Source organism: Cercospora beticola, chromosome 4 (assembly GCF_033473495.1).
Source record: "Cercospora beticola chromosome 4, complete sequence".
NCBI lineage: Eukaryota > Fungi > Ascomycota > Dothideomycetes > Mycosphaerellales > Mycosphaerellaceae > Cercospora > Cercospora beticola.
The window spans coordinates 1,283,426-1,303,874 of record NC_088938.1 but is presented as its reverse complement, the minus strand read 5'-3'; the positions used below and the strand labels follow the sequence as shown (position 1 = coordinate 1,303,874).

The 20,449-nt window shown below is 52.3% G+C and overlaps 8 protein-coding genes across 8 annotated transcripts; 2 read left to right on the top strand and 6 right to left on the bottom strand.

Annotated features, from left to right (window-relative positions):
* Positions 1-2,017: 2,017 nt before the first annotated feature.
* On the top strand, positions 2,018-2,671 carry RHO25_006146 (uncharacterized protein; the record flags this gene model as incomplete). The annotated part of the gene is made up of 1 exon (XM_023596998.2): positions 2,018-2,671. One exon carries the CDS (start codon positions 2,018-2,020, stop codon positions 2,669-2,671), a length of 654 nt encoding a protein of 217 aa, XP_023451915.2.
* An 85-nt stretch (positions 2,672-2,756) lies between these two features.
* Positions 2,757-4,144, bottom strand: RHO25_006145 (uncharacterized protein; the record flags this gene model as incomplete). Its single annotated transcript, XM_065602744.1, has 3 exons — positions 2,757-2,789; positions 2,848-3,614; positions 3,664-4,144. The coding sequence occupies 3 exons, from the start codon at positions 4,142-4,144 to the stop codon at positions 2,757-2,759; spliced, it is 1,281 nt and encodes a 426-aa protein (XP_065458816.1).
* Positions 4,145-5,082: 938 nt separating this feature from the next.
* On the bottom strand, positions 5,083-8,462 carry RHO25_006144 (uncharacterized protein; the record flags this gene model as incomplete). Its single annotated transcript, XM_023596996.2, has 5 exons — positions 5,083-5,366; positions 5,418-5,580; positions 5,642-5,995; positions 6,047-8,152; positions 8,202-8,462. 5 exons carry the CDS (start codon positions 8,460-8,462, stop codon positions 5,083-5,085), a joined length of 3,168 nt encoding a protein of 1,055 aa, XP_023451920.1.
* Positions 8,463-9,813: 1,351 nt separating this feature from the next.
* Positions 9,814-11,697, top strand: RHO25_006143 (uncharacterized protein; the record flags this gene model as incomplete). The annotated part of the gene is made up of 3 exons (XM_023596995.1): positions 9,814-10,903; positions 10,955-11,560; positions 11,648-11,697. 3 exons carry the CDS (start codon positions 9,814-9,816, stop codon positions 11,695-11,697), a joined length of 1,746 nt encoding a protein of 581 aa, XP_023451919.1.
* Positions 11,698-13,315: 1,618 nt separating this feature from the next.
* On the bottom strand, positions 13,316-14,395 carry RHO25_006142 (uncharacterized protein; the record flags this gene model as incomplete). The annotated part of the gene is made up of 1 exon (XM_023596994.1): positions 13,316-14,395. The coding sequence occupies one exon, from the start codon at positions 14,393-14,395 to the stop codon at positions 13,316-13,318; it is 1,080 nt and encodes a 359-aa protein (XP_023451918.1).
* An 880-nt stretch (positions 14,396-15,275) lies between these two features.
* RHO25_006141 (uncharacterized protein) lies at positions 15,276-16,277 on the bottom strand (the record flags this gene model as incomplete). Its single annotated transcript, XM_023596993.2, has 1 exon — positions 15,276-16,277. One exon carries the CDS (start codon positions 16,275-16,277, stop codon positions 15,276-15,278), a length of 1,002 nt encoding a protein of 333 aa, XP_023452078.2.
* Positions 16,278-16,807: 530 nt separating this feature from the next.
* Positions 16,808-18,061, bottom strand: RHO25_006140 (uncharacterized protein; the record flags this gene model as incomplete). Its single annotated transcript, XM_023596992.2, has 1 exon — positions 16,808-18,061. The coding sequence occupies one exon, from the start codon at positions 18,059-18,061 to the stop codon at positions 16,808-16,810; it is 1,254 nt and encodes a 417-aa protein (XP_023452079.2).
* Positions 18,062-18,864: 803 nt separating this feature from the next.
* Positions 18,865-19,923, bottom strand: RHO25_006139 (uncharacterized protein; the record flags this gene model as incomplete). The annotated part of the gene is made up of 2 exons (XM_065602743.1): positions 18,865-19,519; positions 19,607-19,923. The coding sequence occupies 2 exons, from the start codon at positions 19,921-19,923 to the stop codon at positions 18,865-18,867; spliced, it is 972 nt and encodes a 323-aa protein (XP_065458815.1).
* Positions 19,924-20,449: the final 526 nt, after the last annotated feature.

Genomic DNA, 20,449 nt, shown 5'->3' with positions numbered 1-20,449 from the left:
GCATCCAAGCACTGGAAGCCTCCGCTCAACGATAGTGTCAGGTGCCTTCGCCCCTTTACAATTACTGACTACTACAGCAGCCCTCCTCCGGTGTCTCGAGCGCCGACGTCTCTGAGGACGCCTGGACAACACCACTGAAGTGTTAGGTCCATTTGGCGTCAGCTCGGCCATGGGATCGTGGTCATACACGACCACGAAGCTCTGGCTCTTGTGACCGTAGCAAAGGACCGTCTTCTCTCTGATGATCCGCTCGAGTTCGTTTAGATTCACTACTGGCATATCCGGTCTGGACTCGTCGTTCAAAATGACTATTCTTGTCGTGGCAATGGAAATGTGGCACAGCATACGCCGCATTGTTGACCGAGCTCTCTCCGCGTCAGACAGTGTAGCTCGGTGGAATGTCTTGGACCCAGCATGTCGGAAGTAGAAATCCACCTCAGACGTGTTGTCTAGTCTTGGAGGGTAATCGGCAAGGGCTACACTCGTGGTGTGTAGGTTGACTTTTCTTTGCCATGCCATGGCAGAAGTCGAGAGGGCAATTAGTATGCAGGCGCCGAACGCAGGGACACGCATTCATTGAGAGGCCGCGATTGAGCTTTACAGCTGATCATGCGGTGTAGTCACCAGCTTGCAATGTCTCTGCTCGCAGAATCTTGGTAGCGGTCGTGCCTCTTCCCATCTGGGAGTAAGCTCGTGGCACTGCCCATACTGTCCGACTACGTCACAACTGTATGAGTTGTGCGTCTTGCGACTCTGGACAGGAACTCTCATGGCGATAGGCGGAGAGTTCTCCAACACCGCCGTGGCCGAGGCGAAAGCCTGGGTTAAGATCAGATCACGCTTGTGTATGGATAAAGCATGCGACTGAGCTGATCCGGCGGCATGTCCAGCTTCGGAGGCAGCCTTTCAGCCACTCTTACAACCAAATTGCGTAAAGTTCGGACGCCGGTCTTCCCAAAAACCCTCGATCGCTCTGGAATCACTAGCCATGGACAATTCTTTAGTCACTGAACGTTTAGTAAGGACTGAGGCTCGACGGTACCATGCATTCTAAGCGCGGGCCTCATTTCTTTCGGCCGAATATATAATGTCAAGTCTACCGCGAGGCCATTGATGCTTGCTCGATTTGAAGCCCTTCCTAGACCGTGCAAGAGGCTAGCCTTCCGTCAGTGGACGCCCCTGCATTGGTTCAACAGGAGCGCTGTGTGCAAGAACACGATTGAACGGCAAGACGCGACTCTGTCGCAAAGGTCCTGACGTTACGGACACGGGCTCTTGTTGCACAGAGCAAGAGATATACAACGGACTGGCTAGACTCTCGATAAGCATGATCGTGGTGACATCTCCGCTCAGCGAGACCCGCTCAGCGACTCATTAACGACCGGCATTGAGGGCACAACTTTGTTGAATGCAGCGAATCATTAACATTCAAAGTTATTCCTTGTCGATCTGTTATACTCCAATCAGAGCTATATTTCCATCGAAGAAGGATATTGTTCGACGATTTCAAGCCAAGCTTAACCAATTTGATTAAATCGCCCGACAAGCCATGCAATCAGCTGCAAACGACACCACATTAGAACAACACATTTCCAATGCGAGATGATGTATCCCGTTCTCTCACGCTATCGCTTCTGCAACACCGCATCAGAACATATACACTTTCATGTCAAAGTGACGTGAAATTCTGTCAATTGTTCGCACGTGAGTCTAGACCGCCAAGGCGAGCTAGTGTCGAATTGGTGAAGAAACCCGGGCTGCAGGTGATGCGTTTGCACATATAGGAAGTTTCTCTCGCCGTTCTCTCGCCACGCTGACCTGTTCTGCTTTTCCATCTGTACGTTCTGTCCTCTGCTTTGGGCTTTGCCTTTGTTCAGCAGTGAAACATACAAAAGTTGTGCAGATCATTGCCAGAAATTTCTCCACGAAGTAAGTCGGTGCCGAATCGGGTAATTTTTCTTGTCAAGCACACCAGCTAACACATCCAAAGGTCAGAACCGAAGAACAAGAACACAAGATGAATCGCTGTCGACTCCTCGAACTACCCGGAGAACTCCGCAACAACATCTACGAAAAAGCCCTACTCCAAGACGAACCCATCCAAATCGACCTCACGAAGCCTTCCACAAGCACAAGCCACCCAATTTTCAACCTCCTCCAAACCTGCAAACAAATCCACTCTGAAGCCCGAGACCTCATCTACGACAACATCTTCGAACTCATAACCGCAATTCACCAATCCCAAGAACCCATCAACAACAACAGCCTCCACCGCCTCCGAAAAATCTGCCAAAACCAATCCCAATCCCATCGAACCCCTCCCACCCCCAAATTCCACAACATCAAAATCTGCCTCGACCAGCACCTCCCCTTCGAAAACGTAGCCCACCACATCGGAATGCTCTTCCGCGCCTCGGAACCCCTCCGCGAACTCCAAAAAAGTGGAGTCAATGTAGCGGTGTACGTTTCAGCACAATTATGCAAGGGAATAGATTTCAGTCCGAAATTAGAATTTCATTTACGTGATGTTGAGGAGGCGAAAAAAGAATTGGAGGAAGGGTTTTTGAGGCAGAGAGTTGAAGCGGGATTTGGGGACGGGAAGGATTTGAAAACTGTGTATTTTGAACTTTTGAAGATGAAGTTGATTGAGGCGTTTTTTTGTGAGGATTAGAGATTAGTGATCTGTGGCTTTTTTGCTATCTGGGGGCGCTGGAAGGAGTTCTCGAGCATTTTGGGAGGCGTTAGGGAGGGTGGGGCTATAACCCGGCCTCATCTAATAATTTGCGGGTCTGTGGGCGAGGTCAGCATTTCGGTGGCGATGCACATTGGATGGGAAACAGTACTTACATGTTCAAATGCATTATGGCCGTACAGCCAAGAAGCGAACTTTGGATCCAGAAGCGGTCCGGTATCAACTTCTTGATCATCAGGACGCTGAAGTCCAGCCATTTTGCGGTCTCGATGCTCTTGCTCCTCGCCATCTGGCATGTGGATGAATTCGCCATTGCGTCGAGCATTCGCTTGGACTTTCTCGCAACGCCACTTGCGACTCCTCTCATAGACGCGCATAGCCTTCGGGATATTCTCGACTGACTTCGCCCGCGACAAAGCTTCCGCGAGCGCCGCTGCGTCTTCAGTAGCCATGGCTGCACCTTGGGCAAGGAATTGCAGCATGCCATGAGCAGCATCACCGATGAGCACGACTTTGCCAGACTTTGAGGTCCATCGAGGCAGGCGTGGAACTTCGGCCAATGCCCAGGACTTGCAGTCTCGGACTTTCGCGAGCAGTCCTTGCAGGGCAGGATCGAAGTCGTTGAATTTTGCTTGGATCTCTGCAACGTTGGCTGGCTTATTCCATTCTCCAGCAGAATCGTTGTGAGCAGGATGTGTGCCATTGACAGCATATATCTTGCCATTCTCAGCAGGATATATGATCACATGTCGAGATGGCCCTAGCCAGACATTGGTGCCACCATTGGCAAAAAGAGCGGAAGCTTGAGGATCGGCCATGAGGTCTTCTCGCGTCACCATCGCCCTGTAGGTCGACAGTGGCTGTAGAATGGCCGAAACGTCTTGCTCATCGATGATCTGCTGGCGAAGGCGAGATTTGATACCTGGATAGAGTCAGCTTGAGCATATCCAGGTGCACAGATCTCGTCGTACCGTCTGCAACAATGACTAGATTGCCAGTCCAAGTTTCGCCATCGGTGGTCGTTACCGATGCATTGTCTTGGTCCATAGTCGCGACTCTCTTTCCCAGAAAAATCTCTACACCGACTTCCAAAGTTGCTTCGTAGAGGCCTTGCTGGTAGTCGCTTCGCTTCATAGACCAGTAAGGGGTAGTGGGCGCGTCGTCTGATGGAGCGGGTCGACTTGGTTGTGCAAGAATCGAACTATTCTTGTATCGTCTGAAGATGAAGCCAGCTGGAGCAATAGCGACATGCTTGAACCTGTCAAGTAAATTCCAGTGCTCCAGAACCAATGTGGCATTTGGTGGTACGTGTATACCAGCTCCAACAGGCGAAAGTTGATGTGCACTTTCCAGCAGAACAACATGATGGCCCTGCTTCCTGAGACCGATCGCGATACAGAGGCCAGCTATTCCAGCTCCCACGATCAGGACCTTGAACTTGTTGTTTGTCATTTCTGATGCCGTCAACCTGTGATATATAGTAGTTGAGCGTGAGTACAGTGTTGGGTCGATGGCGTGGACAGCTTGCAACTCTTATATTCTCACCTTCGCAGCATCGAACAATTCTATGTTAGACAATGCATGCATAACATTCGGACTCTACGGGCGCTCGCTGCGCGGCAACGACAGAGGATCGCGAAAGTATGAAGGCTGAGTTCCTCGTCGTTCACTGGTCTCGTCTTGGCCAAATCCTTCGGGTTTTGATCTCAGACCGAGGTTAGTCAGCTCCTACAAATGGCGGAAATGTGCGCTCATGTCGACCAGATCAGGAAACGATCGCTCTTGTGCAAAGATATGACAGTGCCTAGAAGTATTGTTGTCGAGATGACAGCTGGTCTGATGGACGTGCTATCAACGGCCTTGTGGTGGTGTCAAAGGAGCGCGCTTTGTCATTCGCGACATTGCAGCGAGATTCCCTCTCTAGTGACTGGCCCAGCTACTGCACGCGACACTGAAGTCCAGCGGGCACGGAAATTGGCACTCTGGTGGTGCTTCCTAAGCTCAGATGGCGAAAAGTGGATTGTTGCTGCTGTTTCAGAGGAACAGGAGCAAGACGAGTCGGAGAAGGGAGGAGGATGTCAACATGGTCAACCGCATGTGATTGGTCGGTGTCATCCGCCTCACTTTCTTGCCTTAAGCCACGTTCCTCCCCTCTACGCCGTTCTGAGTTGCAGTCAAATGGTGAGACAAATGTTTGAGTGGGAACAGTAGTTACAGTTGTGCATTCCTTTAGTCCTGAACATGACGCTCATATCACGTCTCCAAAGCTCACTCTATGTACGCATCTGATGCCGCAGTCCGAATTGCTAAACAAGCAAGGAGGTGTGCAATCTCAATACTGCCAACAAGGTGACGTTAAAACCTCTTCTTCTGGGATCCGCCGTGCCTCTTCACCTGCCAAGACGACGCATGTCATCCACAAAGGTCTTCTGGAGCAAGACGTCTCTCTTCTCAAGCTTCTCCAGCCAGCCCGCGCCATCAGCAGGTAGAACTTCGCCACCGAAGTTCGAGAGACTGTTCGTCGTCTCAGTGTGGTTGCGGTATCGAACGTAAGCCGGAAGCTTGGTTCGTCGAGCGTAACGCTCATCAGCACTGCAGCTACCACCGAGAAACCAACGGACTTCTTGCGCGCGGGTCATTGCAACGTTGATACGGCGATCGTCGTCAATGAATCCTGTCAAATCATTAGAACGGTCCTGTTCGTAAATCCTGTCGCATATCTTACCAATGTCGCTGTCCTTCCGATACTGCTGAACAGAGCAGTCGACGATGGTGATGGTTGCTTCAGTGCCTTGACTGGAGTCAATCGTCATGACATTCGGTAACTCTCTTGTCGTCAGCTTGTGGATGCGCATCAAATGCTTCAAAGCTTGTTGCCAACAAAACCGCTGCGACAGAGTCAATAAAGTGCTCGAGACATCAGAAATCTAGCCAATGTGATATACATACCGCTTCCTTGTAGGCGACAATGACAGTCACGTTGTCATGCAATTCGGTACCAAAGTAAGCATGTAGGTCCCAGAAGATGTGGTTGAAGAATGCCAGTATGTGCTCGCGGACAACGGTGGAGAGGTTGCGCTTCACTCGCCGGCCCATTACCTGAACGTAGTGCGAACGAAGAAAGTCGTCCTCGTCGACTGCTGAGTACAGCTGTGAGAGATGTCCGAGATCCTTGCCCAGCGTTTTGGCAAGGCACACTCGCAGTCCTGGTAGCTTTTCGCGTAAGGTTCGGTACGTGTTGGGTGAGCTACGCATGCCAGGTGGGTAGAAGTTGGTGAATGGCCAGTCGGCAATGCGGACGCTCTGAGTTCATGTTAGCCAATATTGCGCGATGCCAGTAGAAGTGGTACTTACCATTCGATGCTGCTCAAGCAGCTCAACGCACGGATGGCCCTCACTCTTCAGACGAGTCGCAAGCGGCATCGAGCTGCGGCCCGGGAAGAGGCTGAATTGGACGCGGCCTTTGGCTGAGGTATCTGTCGGCTCAAGCTGCCGATCGTCGCCGACCATAATCATGCCAGTGACCTTGGAGCGAAAGCCGGGACACATGAGCGGCCCAAGCGTGTCAATCTCGTTGTCTTTGCAGGCCTCGTCCAGAATGACCACCACGCCCTTGCACTTGACGCCATGCATGTCTTGTGCCCAGTTCTCTTGGATGTCGGGGTTGTGGACGTTGCCAGTGGTGGTGACGATGAGCCTGCTGCGTGCAATGAACTGACACTTGCAAGCGCTGTAAGATTGCTCGTAAATGTTGACGAGTTTGTCGTCTTGCCAGTCGAAATCGCCGCGCTCGCACATTTCGATGCATCTGCGTAACTCTTTCCACATGTCGACCTTGCCGTCACTGATCGCCTTGCCTTTCGCATCCATGATCGGTTGTAGAAGTGTGCCGTCAAGAGAGCCATTGCGAGCGGTCTTGAGCACCTTGTGCTGGAGGCCAGACTCACGACCTTTTGAGTACTTCTCCCCTGCGGCGTTGACTTCGGATCGCACCAACTCGAATTCGAACAGGTGCGTGGGCGGTAGTCCTGGGTTCAACGAAGTGCTGGGCCCAGTTGTCGCATCTTTGCCGACAGCATCCTTGAGATCGGTTTCGGCGGAGCGGGGAAATACTCGCAAAGCCTCAACATCACCGCTTGGGAAGTTCTTGTGGAGCTTGCTGACAAAGTCGGCGACATTGCTGTTGGCTGGTGCAAGTACCAGCACGTGTAATCCAATGAGATAGAAGAAGGCACACAGAATTTGCTGCACCAAAGTCTTGCCAGTTCCTGCAGGGCCGCTAATCAAGATGATGCCACCAACTGCGCTGCGTACGCTTCTCAGTGCAGCCAATTGCTCGGGATTCCACTTGCGCCAGTTCAGCATCATCTCATACACTCTGTCAACCTGGCGGCGATCAACGCTGCCCTTGAAGTCTGGCGCCCGCTTGAGTGCAAGGTCAACATAAGGCAGATGAGGAGATTGATTGAGAATGATCGGCAACCAGCGAGCCACATCAGGTGCGCGTAAAGCCGTGGCAGTGGCTAGTTGGCTGGAGATGCTGAACTGCGAGATGCGGGGCTCGAAGGTCACCATGATGGAGGTGCGTAAGTTGAGGTCGCTGATATCGTGGCAAGCTGTCCGAAGTGCGAATGGTACGCGCGAGGCGACGATGAAGAGAGCGTCGTAGCCTTCGAGCATGGCTATCGACGGACAGAGGAAGGCTGAGCAAGCGAACTCGATGCCAGCTTGTTGCGACCAAATCTTGGTGGTCATGCGCTCTGGGAGGCGGAAGGCCACGCTAGAACCGTCCGAACCTCGGAGTGGTGTAAAAGGCTTGAAATTGACGGCCAGGATGACGAATTCACCAAGCTGATATGGAACCGCTTCATGCTGGACTTTGGACCACTGCTGGAGTCCGAGATCTTGCTCGACATGTGCAATGCGGGCACTCTCGAAGAGTTGAGCTTGGGCATCGTTGATGCTGATGTAGGTTGTGCCGCTGCTCAATGTTGTGAATGGAAACGGAGCTGGAGAGCTTAAGAGCTCGTGAGGTGTTCGAGTGACCGACAAAGGTACCAGCTGACTGTGATCTGGTAGAGCGAGCGATTTGAGCTTGTGAGGGCCAACAATGAATGGCAGAAGTTGAGGGATACAGGAGCTCTTGTCATCAGCCAATGTGTCGAAGAAGCGTATTCTGACTGCCTTTGGGCCATCAGTGTCGAAAAGCGCTCGAAGATGCCATAGCAAGCGCTGGCTCTTGACGCAGAGCTGGTTGGTTTTCGCGATGGCGTTGTTGAAGCCCTCTCGACTGAGCCGTGACGATCCCGAGGAAGTGCAGGCCAGCTCGTCTGCGGTGAGATCGCCGCGCGTGACGTTTGAGGCCACTCGCACGTTGTTTTCGGTGATGCGAATCTTGACAGCGACTTTCAAGTCAAGGGCCGGCCACTTGACCTCGACACGCAAGTGCGGAATGGTGAGCTATTCTCAGTCAGCGCTTGTAGCCTGCGGCATTGGCAATGTGACTCACCAAGTCGCTGAAGGTGACGTCCGCGTGGAAGGCGGAATTTGCTGGCTCGTGAGAGTGACCGTCAGACGGAAACAGCTCATTGTTGAAGACCAACGAGCACGGCTTGCTTGGGCCCGCGGTCTGCGTCAGGTTGAACAGAAGGGAGCCGGGTGACGGCGAGTGCAGTGCAGTGAGTTGGGTTTCTGGTGTGACACTCTCGCCGGTGACTGCGTCAGTGAGGGAGTCGTGGTGCAACAAGCTGCTGCGAAGGGGGTCTGCCATGTTGTATGCGTGCGGTATGCGTGCGGTATGCAAAAACGAGGTGGAAGAAGTTTGGTAAAGGTTGAAGAGGAAGAGATCGGACGAGAAGCGATATTCCAGGCAGCTGTGTGTGTGTCACGCCGGCGTGGCACGAGCTTCCATTGTGCTGCAGCGCTTCTATTGTCCCTTGACGCTAATGCAGCGGTCAAAGTTAAGCAGCGGCGCGAATGTTGCGAAGCGCAGAATCAGACGAGCGCGCGCCGAGTGATGATAATGCTGATGCATATGTGAGGCGGATCGCGAGGACATTGCCTCAAGTTGGTGCGTCTCGGGGGTGAAGCCTGCCTCTGGTATGGATTGAGCTGATTTCCAGCAGAAGCGACGTTCGGCGGCACATCGTGATTTCCAGTGCACGGAACGGCGCCTGCACATGTATCTGTGAAGTAGTCATCGTCAACACCTCTTACTTGACTTCTTTGCATCCTGTCTGCGGTTCTTAGCAACTCTGCCATGAAATGCTTCCTCTTTGCTCTTGTGTTACGGCTTGCGGCAACGGCATGCCGACACTGGAACCTATAGCTATGCGCCGCTTCAACCAGATGCCAGACTGAACGTCGTCTTCAAGCTTCTTTTCATCTTGACCGGCCCGCTGGAGTTTCGCGCGCCTGCTCTCGAACTACCACCCAGGATCTGCAACGAGCTGCACAAGAACTGCCTTCAGTACCGTTGACCGAAGGGGTGTGCCAACTCTTCACATTGCACTAAAGCCATTGCCGGAAAGTGAAGACTCCATCTCATCTCACATATCAATGCATGCGATGCGTAGTGTCCGACAGTATGCACACGAAGTGAAGCTCAACTCCAAAGGAAGGCGCAGGTGAAGTGAAGTGAAGTCGACAGGGATGGGAGCAGGGATCGGCGCCAAGTTCGACGTCATCCTCGTGCAGTCGTCCTCTACAGCCCACTTCTCGCTTGCTGCCCAATACTACAGCGTGTGCACCTTCGGACGACGCAACCCACTTCCGTCGCCGTCTGTGCTCGCCCATGGGTTTCGGAGCGTGAAGGGCGTTGAGAGACAGTCTGTCGCTGCCCGAAGCTTCCCACTGCAGCACCGGTCCAGAATTGGGCACTCGCAGACGCCCATCGTACAGCCCGGTTCCCTGCACCACGCCAGCACGCCCGCCAGCCACCGCCCGTGACTCTGTGCGGCCCCATCTTGGCCAGCTGCCACTTCCATTCCCATTTCTCACTTCCCACTGCTCCTTCTCCTGCCCGCGCCCTGCATCCTTCCGCCAGCACAGCATACCGAAGATCAGCGTTGAGCCAGAGAGCCGTGCTCGTGTAGCACAAGCCTGAAGACGAGGGAGCAATCATGTCACGCTATCGCAACGACGACCTGGCCTATGGCGACATCCCCCAACGATGGGATCGAGAGCGCTTCGAGAGACTGGGCGCCAGAGGCAGTGTCCCGCCGCCCCGACGATATGAGGAGGACTTCCACTTCCACGAACGGGACCGCCCTGGGCGGCGGGACATCGACATCGCCGTCATGGACCGGGTGGAGAGCCGCGGTCCTCGCGGCGGATACGAAGAGCGCGACCGCTTTTACGAAGAAGAGCGGAGGGCTCCATCTCGACCGCGGAGGAGGACCGACAGGGAGCTGTTTGGTGACGTCGATCCTCGTGAACTGGCTGATATGCAACTTGTGCCCCGCCGAAAGAGCATCAGCCGAGAAGACTTTGATATCGATCAGCGCGCGCCGCGTCCGGGTCTGCTGAGAAGGCAAAGTAGTCTCGACACCTTCGACAGACGGCCCGCTCGTTATGAGCGCGAAGAATATCCCATCGCACCCTACGTACCTGTTCCGCTCCCGATCCGCCGCACACGCGATGCGTGGGACGACGACCGACACTATCGTGAGTACGAGCGCTACTACGAGCCGCCGGAGGGATACCGCGAGGTAGAAATCCAGCGTGAGCGCTCCGTCCATCGGAGACGCGTACCCAAGAGCGAGAAATCTGCCAAGAGGAGCGAGAGCAGCTCAAGCAGTAGCAGTAGTAGCGCTTCTAGCGTCAGCAAGGCAACCAGCAAAGCAACAAGTAAAGCGCCCAGTAAAGCTCCTACCAAAGCAAGCACGAAGAAGTCGAAGAGCCGGGCACCCACGATTGTGAGCGAATCGAGCGTGACGACTCTTCCCCCACCGCCTCCTCCACCAGCACCTGCGACTGAATTGGTACCGATTGAAACTGTTGAGGAGACCCTGATTCAGGAAAGTGTTCGTGAAGAAAGGAAATTCAAGAAGGGCAAGACCCGAATGCCGAAGCGCTTGGTGCGAGTGGAAGCAATCATGGATCTAGGCTATCCTTTCGCTGAAGAAGAGCACTTCTACGTCTTGCAGATCGCTCTTGAGAAAGAACAAATCGATGAAGTGATCAAGATCAGCGAACAATACAAGGAAGGAGGCAAGTTGAGTCCAGCTCACGTCCAGAGAATTGATACTGACAGCCTAGCAGAAAAGAAGAAGGTTTACCGCTACGAGAAAACAGTCGAGGAGACTGGTGTGCCACCTCCGCCGATGGGCGAGCACGAGATGGTGGAACGTACTGAATGGATCAACCCGCCAACGATCATCGACCGACGCGGATCACCCAGCGCAAAGAGTAGCATCAGCCAAATGCCCCGCTCTCGGTCGCGAAGACCGTCTTCACCGGGGACTTATGTTTCGAAACACGAAACTTTCATCGAAGCGCCGGCGGCGCCACCTCCGCCTCCTCCTCCAGCGCCTGAGTACTATGAAGAGCGAAAGACCGTCATCGAGGAGCGCGCACCAGCTCACTCACATCATGCGGGCAGCCTTGTCCTAGCCGATCGTCCTCATCAATCGGACCGGGATATTAATGCCGAAATTCGAGCTCTCGAAGCGGAACGCCGTGCTCTGAGACTCGAGCGCGATGCAGAGCAGAAACGCGACCTGGCAATGCGGCTGCGGGATCCAACCCGAGATGAGTACTCGCTGGTCGAGTATCGTGACCGAAGTCGATCAAGAGGTGACCTCGTGGTCTACGAGCGCGAGAAGAGTCCACAACGAAACGTGATACGAGTCGAAAAAGACCGAAAAGGTAGGATGGCCTTGGTTCGGTCGTCGCACTAAGTGGGTGGGGCCGCGATCGATCGTCTTGTCTGACCTTAGCTGACTCTTCGCGCAGAACGACGAAATGCTAAGCTCCTCGCTGCGGCAATGGCTACACTTAGTTGAGCGGTCTACTTCAAGACGTGAAGGAATTCTTGTTTCTTTCGAGAAGACATGTAGAGTGCTGGTTTGAGATTTATCGTTTGAGCGGAGGCATTCTTACGACTTCACGAAGACACGTATTGACAACGCAGCGTACTCTTCTTAGTATGCTTTATACCTAACATCTTATTCCATCAGTATCCTTAGTCTTGAGATTTCGCCTCTGCTTCACGTTTTCCTTGCTCTCAAGCATTCACCACTCAAGCTCCCATATGCAAGCTCGCGGCATCCACAACTCCACTTCAACTTCCTAAGCCGATCGACCTCTTCAGAACCCTGAAACGACATTCAAAATGCTGCATCGCGCTCACTTCCAGCCTCTTCTGCCGCTTTATGGAGCCTCAACTACAATTCGACCGCCATCCAGTGATACGCCGAGGTCGGTTGGGATCGAAATCATAATGAATCGCGTTCGGCCAGCAGCCATTGTCCTCTTCCTTGCAAGGAGGCCCCTATCATCTCCTATCAGCACAGCACCAAAAAGATTCGATTTTTCCACAATTGCACATTCATGGCTTACCTCGGAACAGAGTTGCGTCACGGCGCCTTGCGCTCTTTGCTCATCGTTGGGCCAACAAGAGCCATCGCCTCCTTGGGGGAGCTTTTTGCAGTTCTGGTTCTCACATCAGCTCTCGGGTTCTTGATGTAAGGAGAACATGCCACGTGCCCATGCCAAAGTAAAGGGAAGGAGAAGTGTGAAAATCACCGATGTTGCTTTCATCGTGCCTCGCAGACTGGAAGACAGTTCAGAATGTCTGTCTTCGATTGTTCGTCTTCCTGGTAAGTCAATATGCTTCCGTTGACGTCCTCATGATCACTGAAAGATATTCTTTTCCGTGGGCCCATCTAGATCAGCTTGCCAAGAGAGACTTATTATCAGCCGTCCGCGACGACCGACTTCCATGATTGCTCGCCTCGAATTAGAGTACGACGTCGCTGCTCTTGTTTCACAATGGCGGTATGCTGCTTCTCACTTGAATAGACGCGTTGTTCCCTCCCGAAACCAACTTCTGGAAGATCTGTATTTCTTTGCAATGATCACATTCAGCCAACCAGCCTCAACTCTCTGATCAACATGTTGATCATTCAGAACGATCAAGCCACGCTGGAGTAGCAGAAAGAAGTGGTTCAACATCAACTTGGCTGAACCGGTTAATCGGGATTACGCCTGGTCGCAAACACAAACCTCGGCGGCCCTTGCAGAGCCTTTTGACGATTTCAATTGGCTAATCAAAATTCTAGGCCTCGAAAGTGGCTCGTATAGCGCACCACTGCTACGGCGCTATCCTAGCTCGAGGTTTTCGGCCAAGAACCCGCCTTAGACTAACATCTTGGCTCCACATAGCCTAGGCCTGGGTCTACTTAAGTCATTTCTCACAACCATGCCGGCATGAGAAGGACGACGAGAATCACAGAGCTCGAAGCAAAAGGAACCCCGGAAGTACGCAACTGCTTTGGCATCTATCAGCGGTATCTTCATGACAGTTCCGCAGAAGTCCGTCTTTCCAAGAAAGCTAGGAATGCGTCGTAATGTTCGCTAGTGATCCTAGGAATTTACGATTGTACTTTCAACCCACAATCCTCACCGCTTTCCAGCTTCAAGCATCCCTTCCGCCCCTACCATTTGCCCCCAATCTCGCACATCCAAAGTCGCGAAGTCGACCATACCCATCTTAGCCTTGCCTACCGGCTCTCCAAGCTCAACCCCATGCTGAAACAGAACCGGCTCCGCCTCACTCCATGGTTGCGCCAACATATCAAACACTGCTCCTGCTTTCACGCTCACTGTAGCTCGGAAACTCGCTGGCGCTGCAAACGTGACGACGATAGCACAGTCGAGCTCCAGCGGCAATCCTTCCCTTTGCTTCGCATCCTCTCGAATCCAAAATCGTACCAAATCTGGTGCTGTGTGTCCATGCGATGGTACACTCGCTCCTTCTACAGACGAGGCGTATCGTTTGTCGTATGTGCGGGACACTCCTGCTGTGAGCCCTAGCACTGGTATGGCGCCGAGCGTGACGGCTGGAAGGTTGGCGGACAGATGCCATTCGCGCTTCTCTTCTGTTCCATTGTTGCCAGTTACCAGATGTTTGGGCCCAAAATCAACGACTTCAGGGTCTTGCCCCTCAGCTTCACTTTCTGTTTTGTGGAACTTGATCGTCACATCCGCTCTGTCGAATCGAACCCATCTATGTCCGTGTTCACTCCCGAGAAACTGAAATGTGAATCCTATGAGGCAGGCCGGTTCGTCATGCCAGTATCCGTATTGGATTCGGGTCAGGTTGGAAATGAGGTTGAGGCCGACGAGCTCGCGGTGGTGTATTACGATTTTCTTGTGCGGATGGGTGTCGTTGTCGATACTTCGTGGCTGTTGTGATTGGCTTTCGAAGTGCTGTGCGACGGTGTGGTCATGGCGGATGACTTTTTCGTCGCAGATTTGGGTTGGTGAGAGGAGGTGGAAAGGGGTTTGTCGAGGTGAGTAGGAGTTGAGCGCTTCTGCGATGGAGTGGGGGTCGCGTGTTGTTTTGAGGGAGAGAGTGACGACTCCGGGGTCTTGTGAGGCGGTTCGAGCGGGGAGTGCTGGAGTGGCGAAGTGGGCGTGCCTGGTCTGAACTTGAGTCCGCTGGCCTTCTGGCTGTCCTTCGAATCTGTTAGACGACATGTCCTGTAGGTTATGGCGCCTGTGAGACAAAGGGCTACGAATTTCTAGCGATTACAGTATGTCAATATTGAACTCTTCTTCGGTGAGTTGTGGCAGAAAGAGACCTGGGCACCGGTGGTGTGTCTTCGTAGGACCATAGGTTTGAATTAGCCACAGCTAAGAGAGTGCGATCCGACGGCTGATGTTCTTCGGAAAGGGTTGTTGCGGCAAAGACCACACAAGGTATGTTGGTGTGGAAATAGGAGATGCAAGACATATATCGCTGCGGAGCAGAAAGTCAAGCGGTAACGATATGTAGCAGCATCTGCCATGAGCTGGGAGGCAACATTGAATCGATGAACTGCCTTCATGTGACGCAAGGCCTACTGATTGCTTTGCGCACGTGCAGGTATCACTCATTGGGCAGTGACTTCCTTCTCGTGGTGCCTTCCCAACAAGACTGCGGGCCGCGACTACTCATTCACGTCCTGCTAGCAGCTGTTTAATGGCTTGGCAGAGCCACAGTTCTCCATACTATCATAGCTAGCTTTGATGCAGCTCCCGCGGCGGAGTTTCACGCCCTTCCATCATGCAGTTCGATCTGCAAGCAGGGCAAGGCCACTTTCAAAACCCGCTGTCGACAATGACTCGAATCGATACCGAAAGGGTCGCAAACGAAACTTCCGCATCTGGCAGCGAGATAAAAGCGTCTACCAGGCTCACATTCGGCAGCCTCATAACAGCCAAGACGCCCACATTCGTTCAGTGAACATATGTCCTGGCCGTTCATTGCCCGTCCATATATATTCCGGCATTTTGGGCCAACTTTGACCAAGATTAACACATCCGGAGTCCGTGTCGGCTAGGCTCTGGCAAAAGTTGTATAGATTTTGCTTCAAGTTCAAGAGTGGAAAGCTTCTTCCACTGTCTCCTCCATCTGCTTCGGTTTGACACCCTTGGTCTCAAGCAACGTCTCCAAAGTGGGATCATTAATCTCACACTCCTTCTCTCGAAGAGCATCGTACGTCTTACTCCACCACTTGATGAACGGCTCTGGCATTCCTCGCTCCTCCACGTGGTGCTTCTCGTGCTCTTCTCTCGACACCACTTTGAGGCTGACTTGGTTGCTCTTTGCCTTCGATACCATCGCAGCAACCTCTTCGAGCGAATGTGCTTTCCTTTGCGAAAGGTAGAAGGTCTTGCCTTCCCACGTCTCGCTCGGATCGGACAAGATGATTGCGTTGGCTAGTCCAAGATCCGGAATGGAAGTCCAGCTGATCTTGCTATCGCCGCCTACGACAACTTCTGTTCTCTGATCGTTCTTCACGTCATAGTGTCCAAAGTAGAGCGGCCAGCTCTCGTTGTACAGTCCTTCGCGGATCAGGGTGTACTTCAACCCGCTTTGCTTCAAATACTCCTCGGTTCGCTCGTGTGCTTTCATGACCCGGCTCAAACTTGGGTTCGCGAATGCTAAACTGGTGTAATAGACGTGCTTGACTCCGGTTTGACGAGCAGCTTCGATTGCTGGGAAATGGTCTGCTTCCCGGCCTTCTCCATGCGGCGCATCATTGAAGTCTTTTTCGATTCGAGCAGAGGAGATCAGGAAAACCTTTTCGCATCCTTGAAGTGCTTCGTCCCATGATTTGTGGTCTTCCCAGTTGGCGGATCTGATCTCGACTCCTTGCTTGCGTGCTGGTTCAAGTCTCCTGGCACCTTCGTCTGATGAAGTTGTGCAGACAATGTTCTCGGGCGAAATGAGCTTGTGGTCCAGGAGAGCATTCAAAGTTGCGAACCCCAATTTGCCACTGGCACCGATGATAGCTAGTTTACCAGCCATTTTGTGATGGTACGAAGCGAAGACAGTCGAGAAATTGTTGTTGACGAGTAGGACGAAGACTGGCATCTTCAATATTCTGTTGTATACATGACGTAAAATGTGGACCCCTTGCTGATTAATCAATCTGGATAGTGAGGTGTCAAAGCAACGACATCCTTCCCAAAAAGGCAGTATTAAGCTCTCCCTGGAGTGTGTCAGTAACGAAAAGCCTCGATTATCACGAACCTATTCTCTATTCGCAGAAGATCTCTTGATCTAAATTCAGATCTGGACCAATACCTCCTCTACTCCTGCTCTGCAGAGTGCGGATTAGCAACGATAGAGATGAAGAACGGGTCAAAGTCACTGCGTGAGTGATCTGAAATGATCATAAGTCCGTCGTTGTCTTTGGTCTAATCTATTCTTCTTCCGGTTCTGCGACGAAAACAACTCCCATACTTTCGGATGCCTCGACCTCAAAGATTTCCGTATCGAGAGGCTCGATGCCATTCGCTTGTGTTCGAAGTACTTTTGGACTTCTTCTCGTTCTCGCGCGCGTCTCCGAGTACGAAAACGCTACCTCACTTCCATAAATGCTATTGTCAAAGCCGGCACCTTCACCAAAAGTCAAAGGCGACTGGTCCACCAGCATACTCCTTCTCCTCGTCAGTCTTCTGTGCGCCGACGCAGCCGCAGACACAGTTGCCTGACCTCCCCGTTGGTTCGTAACGGACGTGCAAACCGTCCAGGAGCGTTCCGTACCCGTCCTCGTATCCACCTTGGTGAGAGACTCTCTCCACCCCGGTGTCCGTCCATGCCTGGCCTCTCTGGCGGGACCCGAATGCCGTGAATCGATTGACGCGGACAGCATACCGTCTCAATCTTGGCATCTGCTCGACAATCTGGATCAATGCGTCGTGGAAGATGTTCGTCCGACCTGTGTGCAATTCTTGCTCCTGATGACCGTGCTCGTCGATTCTTGTGTTCACAATGATCGCCAGGTCTTCTGTGTTGTGACATAGAATGAGGCGCTGACGCAAGCCCTCGAAGTCAAACGAAGACACGATATGGCGATTGATCTCTTCTTCGTTGTTCGAGCCCGGCCCCTTTGATTCTTGACGGTCGTCATCGCTGTCCCAGGATGGCATCCACTGATGGGCGTTCTGTTCTGTAACAGTGCTTAGAGTGTCGGAGGCAGTGAAAGTATCAAGGGTGAATGCGGAGTCGAGGGACTCGTAGTTTCCAAACTCGTCCGCCCAATCGTTTCCTTCAACAAGATCATCACAGCCAGTGGTGTGGATCCAGTCGAATTGAGAAGGCTCGTCCAGGTTGCTGATAAGATCATCCTCCTGTTCCACAGGATCCAAAGAGAACGATGTCGCATCGCAATCGATGTGAATGAAAACTCCACGAGAGTGGATGGTGCTGATAGCTTCAATCTCAGACCGTCCATTTCTCACAACCTTGTGAGTAGATAGAGGGATCACATCAGCAAGTGATGAATGTGCCACTTCAGCCTCCATGCCATCTGTGCTTCTCTTCACGACCATGTTGACCTGAAAATGCAGCGGAACCTTCCTGTGCATCAACGAGCCAATCCTGTCATGCAATAGCTTGCTCAAGGACAGAGACCTGGCAAGGTCTTCATGGTCCACAATCAGTATCCTGTCGTGACCATAGGTCGTCTTCGTCATGATAATCACTCTGTCATATGTCGAGTGATGGATGCATCGTAATGGGAGACCAATGTAGCTATAGACATGTTGTAGTAGCTCAAATGGAAGCTCCTCGATCGGAGTCTTGTCTGTGGCTGTAAGAGCATTGGTATCGTTGTTGGAGGACGTCCAGTCCATTGGTGAAGGGAGAGCCATGGTGTGGCAATCCATGAAGACGGTAAGGTGCTTGTGGGTTCAAGCTATGTTTGTTGTGAGTCGTCGAAGAGGTGGGTTAGGATGGATGTGGACATGGGTGGGTTCGTGTTAATATTCAGGTTGCAGGTAGCACTAGAAGTGTGCGATAGCGGAAAGAGTTGCAAGGTCTTGAGAAACCCCATCTTATAGAAGAGGAGAGAGTGCTAAGAGTGCACGGAAGAAGAGGACAGACATTCACCTGTCCTGAGAGCCATCACAAGCTGCTAAGTGCATGATGCCAGCATGTGTTCTTCATAACCACTAGTGTAGCACTGACAGAGCTTGACCGATGCGAATGATAAGACACTGTGGAGCATGTGAAGCTGGCAAGCGTGTTGCGTTGATTCACTGCATAGCTCTGATCAGCACTTGAGGAGACTCGAGAATTTCAGAGATATTTTCACATGCATCGGAGAAGCATGTGTCCTCTGCCGATAGTCGGGTAAATAGATCATTCGCAGGCTGGAACGGAATTCGGGTTGTGCAAATGATAGAAGCGAGAGTTTCATACTGATATTTCGTTTATGGCATCAAACAGCACGGCTACCTGCTGTTGTATTCTTCTTCTTAGCCGCTTCGGGCGTAGAGAATGACTTGTGCGGTGGTCATACGATTCATCATACTTCTTGCTTGCGATTCCTGTGGCTGTGATAGGCCGAGCGTTGCCACTTCATCGTACTGTCATTAATTTTCGTGTCGATATTGAGTGTATGCTTGTCGTTACTTTGAAGCTTGAGACACCCAATGTTAATTGGAAGAGCCACTCATGGTAGAGGCAGTGACTGAATGTGTAGATCCGACAGCAACTTGCAATGGATCTCGTCGTGGGGTCCGAAAGCCGTCTCTTGGTTGATGTGGATAACACCAGCTGCCTTCCAGTCCTGGCTGAGCTTGCGGATCTTGGTTGCTGAAAAGCGTCCAACATGGATGCTGTAGCGCTTGATTCTGAGCATCCCCTCCACGGTAGCCATCAGTTGCTCGAACAAAGAGAATGCTTCTTGCGATTCTAAATCCGGCTCTCCCGCGAAAGGATCTTCTGTCTCGATGTCGAAAACCAATACGATATCCTCTGTCGCCTCACAAGCGTGAAGGCGTCGCTTGAACTCCGCAAACGCGGTTGTTCTTGTAATCTCGCCACGAAATCCCGTGCCTGTTATGGTTTCCTCACGTATGACTTCGTCCGTCTGATGTGCTTGACCTGAGCTTTCGTCGCTGAGATGACGTCTGAACGCTTCCGCAAATGCATTGTTAGCCAGCTCATCTTCGACGCTGATTCCATCAACTGGCCATTCTGCTGTCTCATCTCCATTGACCCATTCGAACTTTGCCGTCGAAGTGTCTGCTGAGTCGCTGAATGTCTCATGAACGACCTCACACTGGGCAGTGATGTACAGCCCGCGTACTGATGTAGGTATCATCCTGTCAAGATTCTCGATCTTGAACTCGCGTCAGTTGTTGCACCCCGATTTGAGCTTGGCAGCAAGTTGAACATGCATTGGGACGGACCTGTGCAGATACTGGCCGACGTGGTCGTTGTGTGTCGTGCTTGTCAACAGCAAGCGGTCAAGATCGTCGTCAATGCTTCCTGTTACAGAGTTGTGCCCGCCCTTGGTCTTGACTAAGGTGAAGTCTTTTTGGTACTCCCTCATCGAGATCTTGGTTCGTAGCACATAGGAGTATATGTTGCTAATGGTTTCCCATGGAAGGTCAGAGTCAAGGAAGTCTCGACGACGGTCTTCATCTTCACACGGCGTAGCGATTGGCTGCTGCTGTTGTTCTTGAAGCAGAGGTTCGAGTTCGGAGAATGCTGGTCGACCAGACATGATGTCTGTTCTGGACGCGTTTGCCATCGAATTTGCGGTGCAAGCTCACGGCTCAGAAAGGTGGAAGGAAGAGCATCGTAGCAGTAGGGAGGTTGATGTATTGTGGAAACTAGCACAATCGTGCAGTGAAGCAAGCAGGTAGTGAACGCGCTATGCAGGGTGGATATTTGCACAGGTGTTTTTTTTGGTCACCTGATACCATGTGTCAAAATCGCCAACTGCTTTGTGCTTCGATTATGATCCCAGTCCCGGAGGGAAGATTCACCTGTGTTAGCAGTGCCGGCAACGGCGGGGCACACAGCTCGAGCCGGTTGCCGAATTCTTGTATGACCATAGCCCTAGGTGAAGGAAGCTGGAGAGAAGCACAGATTTGTCATTATGGCACTTTCCCACTAGCATGAAGCCTGATCCCTCTCGCTGGCTAGGTTTCGAGTATAGTGTGATATCAGCGTATATCCAAGGGACCGCGAGGATTCTCGACCTCGGTGCCAATGTACAGCCCCTTTGATTATGCGGGGCCTGTTTG